The 14451-nt window shown below is 46.9% G+C and overlaps 1 protein-coding gene across 2 annotated transcripts in view; it reads right to left on the bottom strand.

Annotated features, from left to right (window-relative positions):
• Positions 1–14451, bottom strand: part of MDGA2 (MAM domain containing glycosylphosphatidylinositol anchor 2) — a 192261-nt gene that overhangs the window by 109243 nt on the left and 68567 nt on the right. The window contains exon 3 of one of the 2 annotated variants that reach the window (XM_086892409.1): positions 9284–9458. In XM_086892409.1, coding sequence (XP_086748535.1) covers positions 9284–9458 — 175 coding nt within the window. The remainder of the gene's footprint in view (positions 1–9283; positions 9459–14451) is intronic. The other variant, XM_023927218.2, reaches the window with a different exon arrangement.

Here is a 14451-nt window from a genome sequence, read left to right as displayed (position 1 = left end):
AGTCTCTTAATCAACCTGAAAATAATTACAGAAAGATGTTTCCCACAGAGGTTTGTGCCACCATCAGGTTCAATTTCTCAGTCTTTAATCTCTGAATTGAACCAAACACTCCCCAAAACCCAGGTGGGCCAGGCGTGGTAAACACCAGATTGGAAGAATTCCCCTCACACATCCCTAAGCTCTCGAACAAATGGAAAACTCAGCCTAAGCTGATGAGAATGGGTCTAATCCCAGTTCCCTGGGAATTGCATCCTCATGGTGGAATGGAGGTGCACGGAGTGTGGCAGACACTGTAAAATCCTCCCTGTGAAGAATTCCAAAGGCATTGAGCTGCCTGGGAGTGAGGAACACGGATCATATCCCCACAGCTCCGACCTGAGCTCCGGGAGAGTCACACAAACACGAACAGCTCGGCAGGATCCAGGCTGGATTTGCTGGATCATCTCCTCCCAGCTGCTGGGCCTGCACATTTGCTGATTTCATTTGTTAATTAGCTGCCTTTGTCTTCAGATGTTCGGAGCAGGAGGGATAAGAATAAAACACATCTGGGAAAGGGATGGGAACGGCTTCATCCCGGCAGGCAGAGCAGAGACAGCGGTGACGCATTGCTGAGCTGGAGTTATTCAGCTCCTGAGTTATCCTTAAATGTGAAACTCTCATGTTTTCCATCTTATTTTCCCTCCTTGACCCAGCACAAGCTTTCAACCATGGAATCATTGAGGTTGGAAAATAATTTAGGATCATCCAGTCCCAGCTGTGCCCAGTGCCCACCCTGTCCCCAGCCCAGAGCTCCGAGTGCCACCTCCAGCAATTCCTGGGACACCTCCAGGGATGGGCACTGCAAACCTCCCTGGGCACTTCCAAGGCCTGAGCGCCCTTTCCATGGGGAAATTCCTGCTGCTGTCCCCCCTGAGCCTCCCCTGGCCCAGCCTGAGGCCGTTCCCTCTCCTCCTGTCCCTGTTCCCTGGCAGCAGAGCCCGACCCCCCTGGCTGTTCCCTCCTGCCAGGGACTTGTGCAGAGCCACAAGGGCCCCCTGAGCCTCCTTTGCTCCAGGCTCAGCCCCTTCCCAGCTCCCTCAGCAATTCTCCAGCCCCTTCCCAGCTCCCTCAGCAATTCTCCAGCCCCTTCCCAGCTCCCTCAGCAATTCTCCAGCCCCTTCCCAGCTCCCTCAGCAATTCTCCAGCCCCTTCCCAGCTCCCTCAGCAATTCTCCAGCCCCTTCCCAGCTCCCTCAGGAACTCTCCAGCCTTTTCCCAGCTCCGTTCCCTTCCCAGTTCCTTCAGCTGTACCTCATCAGATTTATTCTCAATGATTCACAGAATTCTGGAATGGTCTGGGTTTGAAGGAAGGAGCTTAAAGTCCATCCTGTGCCACCCCTGCCATGGGCACGGACAACTTCCACTATCCCAGAGTGCTCCAAACTCCATCCAACCTGGCCTGGAACACTTGCAGGGATGAAGCAGTCACAGCTTCTCTATCAAGGCAGCTTTGAAATGCTTTGTGTGGGATATAAACCTCAAAAAATTCTATTAATTTCTCCATTTCTTGCATCCCACAGAAAGGAAAATGAGCTCTCCCGCTCTCCACCCCTTCACGTGTCCGGTGTGGACACACAACAGCTCTAACCAAGCTGGAAAGACGGGAATCAAGTTATTCCCAGCTCCATGAGAGCTGTTTTCCCCTCTCCAAGCTTTTCAAAGAGATTTATTCTGCATCTGCAGTGCTGCCTGTGCAGAACAGCCCCGGCACTGCGAACGAGCAGCATTTCCAGCAGCTGGAAGGAAGCAAATGTTCCCTCCTTGTTCCCACGATGGAGAGCATGACCCTGGGAGCCCCCTGAGGAGCCTCCATCGATTTCCAATGGAATTTCGGCAGGATCAGAGCCCTGCCAGGAGGCTGTTAACACACTCCAACACAAAAGGACAAAGCAAATGACCACAGTATCAACAATCCCCACACAGCCCCAGCCGGTGGTGCTTTCCTGAGGGCTCGGGCTGCAGCGGAATTCCAAAAGGAACAAAACAATGGGCACTCCGTGATGGGATTTTATGGGGAAAACATTTTTTCTCCTCTGTTAATGGGGGTTATAAATACACCTGGTTGGAATTACGGGGATGTCCTGGTGACACCGGGGGTGGCAGAGGGGGAGCAGCACTACAGGAGGGATTTCCTTCTCCAGGGACACCCAGCAGAGCCAATTCCCAGCGTTTCTGGGGCTGGATTAGCACCGGAATCCCCAGGGAGCAGACAGGTTTTTAGCCCACCACAATGCTCGACTTCCATAGGGATGGGAGTGGCCCCGGGGGGAAGGATTGGGAGCGTTGGTGGATCAGAGGCTGGACATGACCTGGAATTCTGCCCTGGGCTGATCCCTCAGGGTGGGAATTCTGCCCCTCTGCCCCACTCAGGTGAGACCTCACCTGCAGGGCTGCTCCAGCTCTGGATCAAACAGCAGCAGGACCTGGAGCTGCTGGAGTGAATCCAGAGGAATCCATGGAGCTGCTCCAAGAGCTGGAGCCCCTCTGGAGCCAGGCTGGGAGAGCTGGGAATGTTCCCCTGGAGAAGGGAAGGATCCAGGGAGAGCTCAGAGCCCCTTGCAGGGCCTGAAGGGGCTCCAGGAGAGCTGGAGAGGGACTGGGGACAAGGGATGGAGGGACAGGACACAGGGAATGGCTCCCAGTGCCAGAGGGCAGGGATGGATGGGAGATTGGGAATTGGGAATTGCTGGCTGGGCTGGAATTGCCAGATTTGCTGTGGCTGCCCCTGGATCCCTGGCAGTGCCCAAGGCCAGGCTGGACAATGGGGCTGGAGCAGCCTGGGACAGTGGGAGCTGTCCCTGCCATGGCTGGGGGGTATGGGGGGGATTTAAGTCTCATTCCAAACCAAACCATTCCATGATTCCGTGATCCTTTGGGCATCTGCACAGATGGAAAAGGATCAGTGGATTTTCCCAATCAATGGATTTTCCCAATCTCCAGGAGTCCAAAGCTCACACAGAACAAGGCACATCCATGAATTCCCAGCAGAGATTCCCAGCACCAAACTGTCCCAGGCATGGCCTGAATCACTGGAAAAGTCCTGGAATAATGGGAATTTCTGGGATCACTCTGCAGGAAGGATTTAATTTACTTCCACACTCAGAATCCGTGACGTGACAGGATCCTAACCTGCTCTCGTGTTTATAAACAGCATTAAATAATTAAAGGGCAATGAAAAAGAATTAATTAAAGGGCAAAGAAAAGTCCAGCAGGAATCACTTCCACACTGGAAAAATATCTCAGGATCTGAGTTTTCTGGACAAGGTGTAACAAGTGCCAAACATTGAATTTCTCCAAAAAGAACAGTGAATAATTTAAATTATATCTGTACTTTATAAATTATTGTTGGCTGTAAGGACCTCATGGGGAAAATCAGTACAGACGAGCTCTTTTGGCTCCAGGGAATATAAATATAAGGAACAAGAATAGCTGGAAATGGAAGGAAACCCAAGTCAGTTTGGGGAAGAACCAGGTTGATTTTTTTATGGAAAAAGAAGCAGGTGAACTGAAAAACTTGGGTGGAGAGAGGATCCCTCAAAGCTCCAAGATCAGATGATTTTTAGGGGAAAAAAAGAGCCATTAAATTAATTTTTAATAGAGCAGCAAAGAAAAAAAATCAACCTTAGAAAGCGGACAGAGTCATGAGGTAAAAGAGGTCAAAATAAAACAGTGGCGTGGGCAATTCCAAGATGAAATTCCATGGAAAAACGCAATCAGAGTTGATTAAAAAAATTCCTGACCATTATCATTAAATCAAGTACACTCCAATCAAGACACGGAGTCATTGAAAGCATTTTTAATCCCACTTCCTTCAGGTTGTTCCAGAGCTCACTCTGGATCCCCACCGTGCTGGAAAATCCGGATGGACCAGGAGCACCCACCAAAAAAATGTGGAGTAAACCAGATTTAAACTCGCCCTGACACTGCAGAGAATGGGATTTTTTTAACAGTAATTTTGGGGTTTTAATTCCCTCTGTACCTGCATCTTTTTTCCATTAAAAAAAAAGCAGGAAAAATGGATTTCCCAAGCCAGGAAAAACTGGCGTTGACGCCAAAGGCCACCTGACGCGCTCGGCGTGGAATAATTGTTACAAATTGGGAGTATTAACATCTTAAATCAGTAATTATTGGTTTCATAATCCCAAACCTAATTAATGCTTGTTCCTCCACTTCTTAAAGGACAGAAACTTAATTTTGTGGAATTAATGAACAACAAACTGGGTTAGGAAAGTCTGGTTTTAGAGCACATCCATCTCCACTCAGTGAAATTTTTCCAGAGGCTCCTTAAAAGGTTTAAATCCCTGTTAAAATTGAAATTTGGAATTAATTGAGTGTAAATAATGAGGAGGGGCTCCTGGTGAGACCCCACTGCTCTCTCGTTGCCTTAGTTTGGATTTTAAATGGTCTAAAAGGAAAATAAAAAATATTTGAATGGAGACAAAAAAGGGAAATAGTTGATTGTTTCTTCATTTGTAATAAACAAGGGAGTGCGGAACGGGTGGTGGAGGTGATCCGAGGGTTGGAGTATTTCTCCTGCGAGGAAAGCTTGGGAAAACTGGGAATGTTTACATGGAAAAGGCTCTAGGGAGAGCTCAGAGCCCCTTGCAGGGCCTGAAGGTGTTCCAGGAGAGCTGGGGAGGGACTGGGGACAAGGGATGGAGGGACAGGACACAGGGAATGGCTTTAGTTGGAAAAGGGGAGATTTGGGTGGGATACTGGGAATTGGGAATTGCTGGCTGGGCTGGAATTGCCAGATTTGTTGTGGCTGTCCCTGGATCCCTGGCAGTGCCCAAGGCCAGGTTGGATCAGCCTGGAATAGTGGGAGGGGTCCCTGCAGGGGCTGGATGGGATTTAAGGTCCCTTCCATCCCAAAACATTCCTTGATTCCACAATAACAACAAGTGCCAGGTTTCCTCCCTCCTATCCCATTTCTCTTCCAAGGCTCCCATTTCTTTTCCAGCCTTAAACTCTTTCCCATTAAAAATGTCAGAGCAGGAACTTCTCCAGTGCTGCCCTGCAATCCCTGCTCTAAAAAACCCCTTTTCCCCCCAGTCCGACTCCAGCAGAATATAAAATACAGAATTTTTTTCCCCCTAAAAGATATTTTATGGGAGGGAAACCAGAGGAAAACCAGGACTAGAGGCCATAAATAAGAGTGAGGAGAAAGGGAGGCTGTGGACGGAAGGAACTCCTGGGGGGGAAATGAAGATGATAAATCAAAGAGGAAAATCGACCTGCCTGGAACATTTAGAGCTAGGCCTAAAAGGACTTCCAGACAAACGAAGTCCTTCTGCTGACTGGATGGAATTCCCAGCCCATTCCCGGAGTTAAAATCCCATCCAGCTTGGAAAAGACCCTCAGGAGATCATCTAAACCCCATCCATGGGGATGCTGCTCCTCAATCCTGCTCCAGCAGCACAAATCCAAAATGGTAGGAGATGGAAAAGGAGCTGAGTTCCAAGGAGCAGCCAAGGTTTTCCTCCTTGGATAATCGCATTTGCCTGCCCATCTGCCAAAAATTCCTTTCCCAAGTTCTACCAGGTTTGTGAGGTCGTTTCAGCTGGATTTCAAACTGGGATCAAGATCCCAAAGATAATTAACCCCCAGCGCTTCGTTAAAACTGGTATGGGGAAAACATGGGCACTGGAGCAAGGCTCAGGTTGGCTACGCCTGGATATCCATGGATGCTCTCCTGAGCCTGGAATTACAGAGCCCTACGGAGAAGGATGGAGATGGAAATGGAGGATGAGGAAAAATCCATCAAAATCTGCATTTTGTTAATTGGGATACTCTAATTGTCCAGAACAATGTACAGCCATGCACGTGGAGGACCTTGAAATTCTTCACTGTGAGAGCGGGGAGGGATTGGAATGGAATTCCCAGAGAAGCTTTGGCTGCCCATGAATCCATGGAAGTGTCCAAGGCCAGGTTGGAGCAGCCTGGGATAGTGGAAGGAGTCCCTGCCCACGGCACTGGACGGGATTTAAAATCCAGCCTAAAACATTCCGTGATTTTATCAAATGCAGAGGAGTCAAAGAGCAAAATCTCTTCCCTGAAGGAATGGCCAGACATTGGAAAAGACTCCCTACGGAATGGTGGATGGTCCCCATCCCTGGGAACGTTCACAAGGGGACACCTCAAAACACGATTTAACACTTGTGGGGGCATCCAAGAGTCGATGGTCTTGGAGTTTTTCCAACCATTATTTTCCAGTAATTCTGCATTTCCAGTGAGCCCACCCACAACAAACCCTTCTCACCTCCACGAGAAGCTCCTCCAAAAAAAAACCCTGCACAGGAAATATTCCATGGATCAGCAGGAACAGAGTATTCCAGTCAGGAACAGCGAATTTAAGCCCTAAACTCAGCTCTTTCTATAACCCAAGCTGTTTCCTGGGCCTGTTTATAGATTCCTGTAAACAGAGGGAATTTTGGAGCCATGGAAAGGAGCTGTCTTTGAACTCCAGGGATATTTACGGCATCAATTATCCTGAATTTCATCTGACACCAGCTCGTCTCAGGCTGATCTAACCACAGCTTTAATTTAGGAAAGGAACGGCATAAAAGGCATTCAAATAACCTCGTGGAACTTTTCCTGGAGTTTGTTCCAGGAGGAAAAGGAAATCTGCACCCACAGCCAGGTAATGCTATGGAATTAAAGCTCTGTAATTAACTGCGAGCGTTATTCCCGAGTTAAAAATTCCCGAGATCAGGAGAATCCTGAGGAGCAAATTCTGCAAGGAATTTCCTCAACAGCTCCTCAGGGTGAATTAAACATTGTCAACATCAGCTCAACATGGAAACAGGAATAATTCCTAATGGGAATTGTGCATTTCCATTCCGCCAGTTGTGGTTAATTTACACTTGGAATTTTCCCCAGCAGGGTTGGGATTAATCGGGATGGGATAATCAGGATGAGTTAATCATTAATTTTAGTGGGTGACTCAAAGGGTTTTGGGTTTGGACACCCAGAACCAGCAAGGTGGGGGTGAGAGGTCACTCCCATTCTTGCTACCCTTCGCCATTCCCATTATTCCCAGTTTTCTGTCTGCTTCCACCACTCTCATTCCTGCTGACCGGCACCATTCCCATGTTTCCATCCCAACTCCTCACCTTCCTCCCAGCCAAGAACTGGAATTAGAGCTGCCAGCAAGGATTTCAGTGGATCCAGGAGCACAAGGAATTGTTCTCCCTGGACCCCAGCTCAACCTCTCCATCCTGCAATTCCAGATTTTCCCATCCCTCATGATGGATGTGTCCCTTCCACTACGAGTTAATTCCTAAATCTTTCCCTGCACTACATTTCTTGGAAAAAGCCTTTTTTCCACCCTGAAATAAATAAAGATAAAACTTTTTTCCACCTTTTCCTTCCACATTATTCTCAGGAATCTTTAAACCTTCACCTGACCTTTTGCTCCACCTTTTTCCAGGCTTGTATCCACAGAAATCTGTGAACCAAGAGGAACACAAAACCACATTTTCCATGAAGGCATCAGGACTTTTTCTTTGCTAAAAACTGGGAAATTTGGAAAATTTGTCCTTTGGGAAAGAGCAGAAGAGTTTTCTTGTCAGAAGTCTGCTTCTTAAAATGAAAATACTCCATTTATTCCATCTTTCCCTTCCCTAAAAAAGGAGGAAGTGTCCTCCAAGTAAAAAACTTTTCTGGGAGTCGAAGTATAAAAGCTTTTCCTTCAAAGCCAAAGATGAGATGAACTTTGAAGAGCGACTTCCCAAGGAAAAAGAAGCGGAGTTCAAGCCTGGCATGAACTGAGCTCGGATTTCTGAGGCAGTTTCTTCTCCTGGTGGCTCCAGAAGAATGGAGCTCTCCCTCCTGGGAATTCATTTCCAAGGGAACTGAGGGCTTTTGGAGGAACTTGAGGTGAGAAATGGGAATTTTCAGCCAGAGCTGGGAGAGACAACACCTGCTCGCTTTAACAGGAAAAAACGACAGAGATTTGTCTCCTAAAGGAATCATCCCTGGTGGATTTGGAACTGTTCATTCCTTCTCCACGGAAGGAAAAAGGCTTTCCAAAAGGAATTATCCAAGGAAATCAAGGAGAGGAGGGGGAAACTTATGAGGGCAGGGAGAGACAGGATGCAGGGCAATGGATTTAAGGGAGATTCAGATGGGATATTGGGAATTGGGAATTGCTGTCTGGGCTGGAATTGCCAGAGCAGCTGTGGCTGCCCCTGGATCCCTGGCAGTGCCCAAGGCCAGGCTGGACATTGGGGCTGGAGCAGCCTGGGACAGTGGGAGGTGTCCCTGCCCATGGAATGGGATGGGATTTAAGATCCCACTCCATCCCAAACCATTCCATGATTCTGGGAGTGCAATCAAAGCAAATTTTGCACTCTGGAGTTCAGAGGAGGCTGATCCAAAGGAGGGAGCAGCTCTGCTCTGGAGGCGGGCTGGGAGAGCTGGGAATGTTCCCCTGGAGAAGAGAAGGATCCAGAGAGAGCTGAGAGCCCCCTCCAGGGCCTGAAACAATCCCAATCCTTTGTATTTCTTGCTGCAATCCAAATCTTTCCTACTTTTCCTTGCAAACTCAATCCTCCACTTTTTTTCACTGAAATACAAATATTTCTTATTTTTCACCACAATCCCAACCTTTCGCATTTTCCCTGCAATCCAAATCCTTTGTATTTTTCACCGCAATCCCAAATCCTTCACATTTTTCTTTACACACCCAATGCTTCACATTTTTCCTTGCAATCCCCATCCTTCACATTTTCATAGCAATCAAACATTTTGCATAGCAATCCCAATCCTTCGTATTTTTGCCACAATCCCAACCTTTCCCGTTTTTCACTGAAATCCAAATCCTCCCCATTTTTTCACTGCAATCCCAATCCTTCTCATCTTCCCTGAAATCCCAATCCCCCATATTTTTCATTGTAATCCCAATCCATATTTTCACTCACATCCCAGTCTTCCTTATTCTTCACCACAATCCCAATCCATATTTTTCACTCCAATCCCAAACCTTCACATCTTCCTTGCAATCCCAATCCATCAGATTCATCACCACAATCCCAATCCTCCACATTTTTCACTCCAATCCCAATCCCCCACATTTTCCCCTGCAATCCCAACCCTTCCCATTCTCCCAACCATAAAAACTCCACAAACCCGCAGCACCCGCCATTAAAATTGGGATGCACAAGGAGCCGAACGTTTCTCAGGAACAACAGATATTTCAAGGCATTCCTAAAGGACCAAAGGCAGAATTCCAAGGATTTACTCACAGTACACGTCCACTCGGATGGATTTGATGGCCGGGGAGCCCAGGCCGTTCTCGGCCTTGCAGTAGTAGCGGCCTCCCTGGTGTCTCTGGATGTTGGAAATCCTCAGGGTTTCGTTGAAGACACTGGAATCTTGGAATCTGTCAGAGGCACTTCCTGCTGTTTTGGTCCACCTGATCTGAGCAAGCACCAAAAACCAGGATTACTTTAGGTCTGGAAAATGGGCAGAGTCTAAAACTCGGCACCAAAAACCAGGATTACTTTAGGTCTGGAAAATGGGCAGAGTCTAAAACTCGGCACCAAAAACCAGGATTACTTTAGGTCTGGAAAACGGGCAGAGTTTAAAACTCGGCACCAAAACCAGAATGACTTTAGGTCTGAAAAATGGGCACAGACTCGGCACCAAACCACGGGATTTGAGCGGGAGGCACTGGGATTTCACCTTGGATGATTCAGGGAAATTCCCAAGAAACTCAACAGCTCACGGGAATAAACATTTCATCCTGGAGTCCCTGAGGAGTTCCCTCATGGAATCATGGAATGGTTTGGGTTGGGAGGAGTTTAAAGATCCCATTCCAGCCCCTGCCATGGGCAGGGACACCTCTCACTATCCCAGGTTTTTCCAAGCCTTGAACATTCCCAGGGATTTCTGACCTGTGGAATTTGAAGCTGCCTGTGATGGATCTGGGAAGAGAAATGAGTTCATATTTCCATTTTTTATTTTCTTTTTCTGATGGTTTTATTATTTTGATAATCACAGAATCACAGAATGGTTTGGGTGGGAAGGGACTTCCAATCCCATCCCATTCCAAGCCAGGGACACCTCCCACTGTGCCAGGGAGCTCCAAGCCCCAGTTCTCCAGGAGAGCTGGAGAGGGACTGGGAACTGGGGATGGAGGGACAGGACACAGGGAATGGCTTCAAACTGGAAAAGGGGAGATTTGGGTGGGATATTGGGAATTGGGAATTGCTGGCTGGGCTGGAATTGCCAGAGCAGCTGTGGCTGCCCCTGGATCCCTGGCAGTGGCCAAGGCCAGGCTGGACATTGGGGCTGGAGCAGCCTGGGGCAGTGGGAGGTGGAATGGGATAGGGGCTGCAATGGGATGGGATTTAAGGTCCCTTCCCACCCAAACCATTCCTTTGGATTGGATTCTTCTGTGATTCCCTGAGCACAGGGAATGGCCTCCTACTTCCAGAGGATAAATTGCTTTTACGGCCAACTCGTGTCCTTGCAGATCCCAACACTTCCACAGGCTGCCAGGGAAAGCACAATCTTTTCCCAATCCAAGGAAAAGTCGGCAGCGACAGGAGCTGTGAACAGGCAAGACATGAGCATCCGGATTCCATGCCAGGAATCCCAAGAGAATTGCCCTTTTCCAGCTCGGTTGTTGCAACACATCGGGGAAAAAGAGATTTCCTTTTATTTTCCAGCAGAGGAAAACTCTGGAAAATCATGGAAAAAATCAGCAGCAAAGCTACAATTGCTGTGGAAGGATTTCGGTGTTTTTTTCACTTTATTCCCGAAGATTCCAGAGTAATTCTGAAACTGGAACCTGGGGATGCTCCCAAAAATGGAAATAAATAAAATAAATAAAATCAGTTGAAAAATCCATTCCTTCACCTCTGAACTCAGATTTTACACATTGGCATCCAAACTCTGGAAAATCAGGGAGACATCCAAGAAGTCTGAATCCCAAAAACTCAGGATTTGGCTTGGGAACTGCAGACAAAACTTTCCTAGCACTTCAAGGCTGGAAGTCTAAATATTACTGGAAAAGATAAAGAGATTTTAAGGAAATGTTGAATAATTTAAAAGGGTTTTAATGAGTGGATGCTGGGGAAAAAAATATTTCAATCTTAGGTAAATAGGTAAAACTTTGGTTAAAAATAAAAAATTGATAAGATTCCTTTATTCCATTCAGCTGGATCAGTCTTTTTGGTTTTTTTTTTGTTGTTATTGTTTTTGGTTTTTTGGGGTTTTTTTATGGAAAAGCAGGATTTAGGGAAACACCCACAAATTCTTTCCCAAAAAACCTCAGAATAACCTGGCCAATGATTGATTGCAACAATCAATCTTCGATTAATTTGGATTACTTTGATCCCAATGTTGTTCCTTAGGACTTTCAGATGTTTCCCTCCTCCCAAAAACTTAACACTTTAATCCTGAATAATCCATAAACATTTTTCCAATCAATATCCCACTGAAGAACAATGGATTTTCCATCCTGCACAGCTGGAAAATGCCTTTTTCAGCATTAACCGAGAGCTGAGGTCAGGAACTTCACTGAGTTTTTTCCAGGATTATTTGAACATTCCTGGTGGGAAGTTCTGGACTGACCCCCAGCTAAATTATCCAGGGAATTTGAGGAAATTATCCAAACAGCTCCAAATTTGGGATTTTTTTTTTCATTCTCCCTGCATTTTTTTTATTCAGCAACCTTAATTAATTTTTAAAATTCACCTTCATAATAAAGCCCTAATTTAAGGGCAGAAAGAAGCAGAAAAATTTGAATTCTTAATTATTCCTTTTTATGGAGGCTTTCCGATGCTGGAATTCCACGTCAAACCCCTGGAATCACAAACACATCCTCATAACTTCAATGCCTAGGAATTCATTCCCTGGAATTCTTTAAAGGCAAATAAATACAGCAAAATTTGTCATTTTGAGGTTCTAAACCGGCAAAAATCAAGCCTGGGGATGAGAACTCCATAAAATCGTAATCCAGACTCTTATTTCCCTTGTGGACCCATCTAAATCCTATTTTTTTTATTTTTATTTTTTTCCCAGACACAGAAGAAGTCACTGCTGCTGCCATCCAGGTTCAGGAATTGAGCAAATCCTCACATTTTCAGGGGAAAAACCGGCTTGGGTTTAATTAAAACCACAAGATTTAGGAGCTGTTCCACATGGAAGAGCTGAAAACCAGGAAGGATGGGCACTAGGAGAGCTGGAAAGAAGGGAATTGGATCCAAGGATGAGGTAATTCCAGGAATTCTGTGCAGGAGTTACCTCCTAGGAGCCAAAATTGCTCAAAATTCCACCTCTCCTATGGAAACAAGATAATTGGGAATGTTCAGCTGGAGAAGGGAGGGCTCCAGGGCCTGAAGGGGCTCCAGGAGAGCTGGAGAGGGACTGGGGACAAGGGATGGAGGGACAGGACACAGGGAATGGCTTAGTTGGAAAAGGGGAGATTTGGATGGGATATTGGGAAGGAATTCCTGGCTGGGAGGGTGGGGAGGGGCTGGGCTGGAATTGCCAGAGCAGCTGTGGCTGCCCCTGGATCCCTGGCAGTGCCCATGGCCAGGCTGGACATCGGGGCTGGAGCAGCCTGGGACAGTGGGAGCTGTCCCTGCCATGGCAGGGTGGGATTGGGATGGTTTTTAACATCCCTTCCAAGCCATTCCAGGATTCCATGGAAAGCACTGGGAACGGGGAGGTGATCCCAGTGCTCCGTGCCAGTCCCACCACTGCTCTGAGTTCCCAGTGAACGAAAAAATTCGTTTTTGTTCCATAAACCAGAAAATAATCCAGGCAGGAAATTCCCATTCCCTTCATGGAAATCTTCTACAATTCCCTTGGATTAAATTCCAAGGAAAGGGCCCCTCTCTGAGGGGTGTAACCTCAGGAAGATTTGGAATGTTCTGGAGAAAAACCGAAGAGCTCATTAAAATAACGAAAAATTTCCTCAGGAAAGCAAGGGATAAGCTCAGCAACGGCAGAATATCCAAGGAAAAAACAGGGAATAACCATCAACAGCTTTGAAACACCTGGGAGGGAGCGGAAATCGATCGTGGATCAACTCCCAACATAAAAGGCAAAGTTAAGGAAGTGACAAAATGGATCAGGAATCACTTCCCGTTTGCTCAGCCCCAAATGTTTATGGGTGAAATGTCTTCCACCCATGAGGCTCCATTAAATCAGAGTCAGCACTTCCAAAGGACTTTTTGGGAAATGCTGGAAGTTTCAGGACAGACCCAGGGATGGGAAATCTCCTCCTCACCACAAGGATCAGCTCCATGAAAACCATCCCCAGGTTCGGGATTTCCACCACCCAACTGCCACCAATGCACCACCCTCAGTGTCCAAAGGTGCAAATCCCAAGTTTTCCCTAAAACTCATTTCTTATTCCAAGTTTTCCCAGGAATTTGCCTCCCTGGACAACCTCTGAGATCCCAGTTTACCCCAAGCTGTTACCCCAGCCCAGAGGCGATGCCTTCACCCTCTTTGGGAATGGGATGTTTGGAGGATGGAGATATTCGGAGCTGCTCCCTGCTATCCCAAACGGGACTGGGAAATCAGGAGCCAGCAGCTCCCTGCTCCCACAGAAATATTTTTTTTTCCCTGAAGAGCAAAAAGGCATCAAAATGTGTTTGTGTCATTAAATTCAAACACTGGAGTCTAAACAGAGAGGGAAAAATGCCTTAAACAGGAATTTTTTCCCACCTGAAATACACTCCTTGGAGCAGAATCGTGGTTCAAAGTGACAAAGCTGTGGTGAAACCCAGGCAGCTCAAATTGAGGCTTTTTTTCCTCTCTTAAAACAACAATTTCAGGTGTTGTTTCTGCTTTTCCTTCTCCCCATCTCCACTCATTTTACTCCCCTGGAAAAACCTTGGAAAAAATGGGGAAGCAGCTTCACATAGCGTTCCCAAAACGCTGTCAGAGATGACAACAGCTCAGCTGAGGAAATGTTTCTTCTCTAATCTTTCAGCAATAAAAAAGTCTTGACTCCATTACCTGTCACTGTCGTTAGGGGAGCGATTTTGGGGCTGACACGAAGATCTGGGGCTGGGAAGTGTCATAAATAAAGGAAATTTATTTTCTAAACCCCAAACCAACCAAAAAAATGAAAATAAACCAGCCAATCCCTGCTTCAAAAACCCCAGTTTGGTTTGCAGGAAATTCCTGCCCCTCACAACTTCATGGAATCATGAAGGTTGGAAAAATCCTCCAAGATCATGAGGTCCAACATGGCACTGCCAAGGCCACCACTGTCTTGTGCACCCAGGTGCCACATCGACATGGATTTGGAATCCCTCCAGGGATGGGGACCCCACCCTGTACCTGTGCCAGGGCTGGACACCCCTTTTAGGGAAAGAAATTTTCCCAAACATTCAATTTAAACCTCACAGAATCACTGAGATTGGAAAATCTCTCCAGGATCATTGAG

This window comes from Cyanistes caeruleus, chromosome 6, assembly GCF_971803275.1.
Source record: "Cyanistes caeruleus chromosome 6, bCyaCae1.hap1.1, whole genome shotgun sequence".
NCBI classification, from domain to species: domain Eukaryota; kingdom Metazoa; phylum Chordata; class Aves; order Passeriformes; family Paridae; genus Cyanistes; species Cyanistes caeruleus.
The sequence above is the reverse complement of the archived record's forward strand: the minus strand, read 5'-3'. Positions and strand labels throughout refer to the sequence as shown.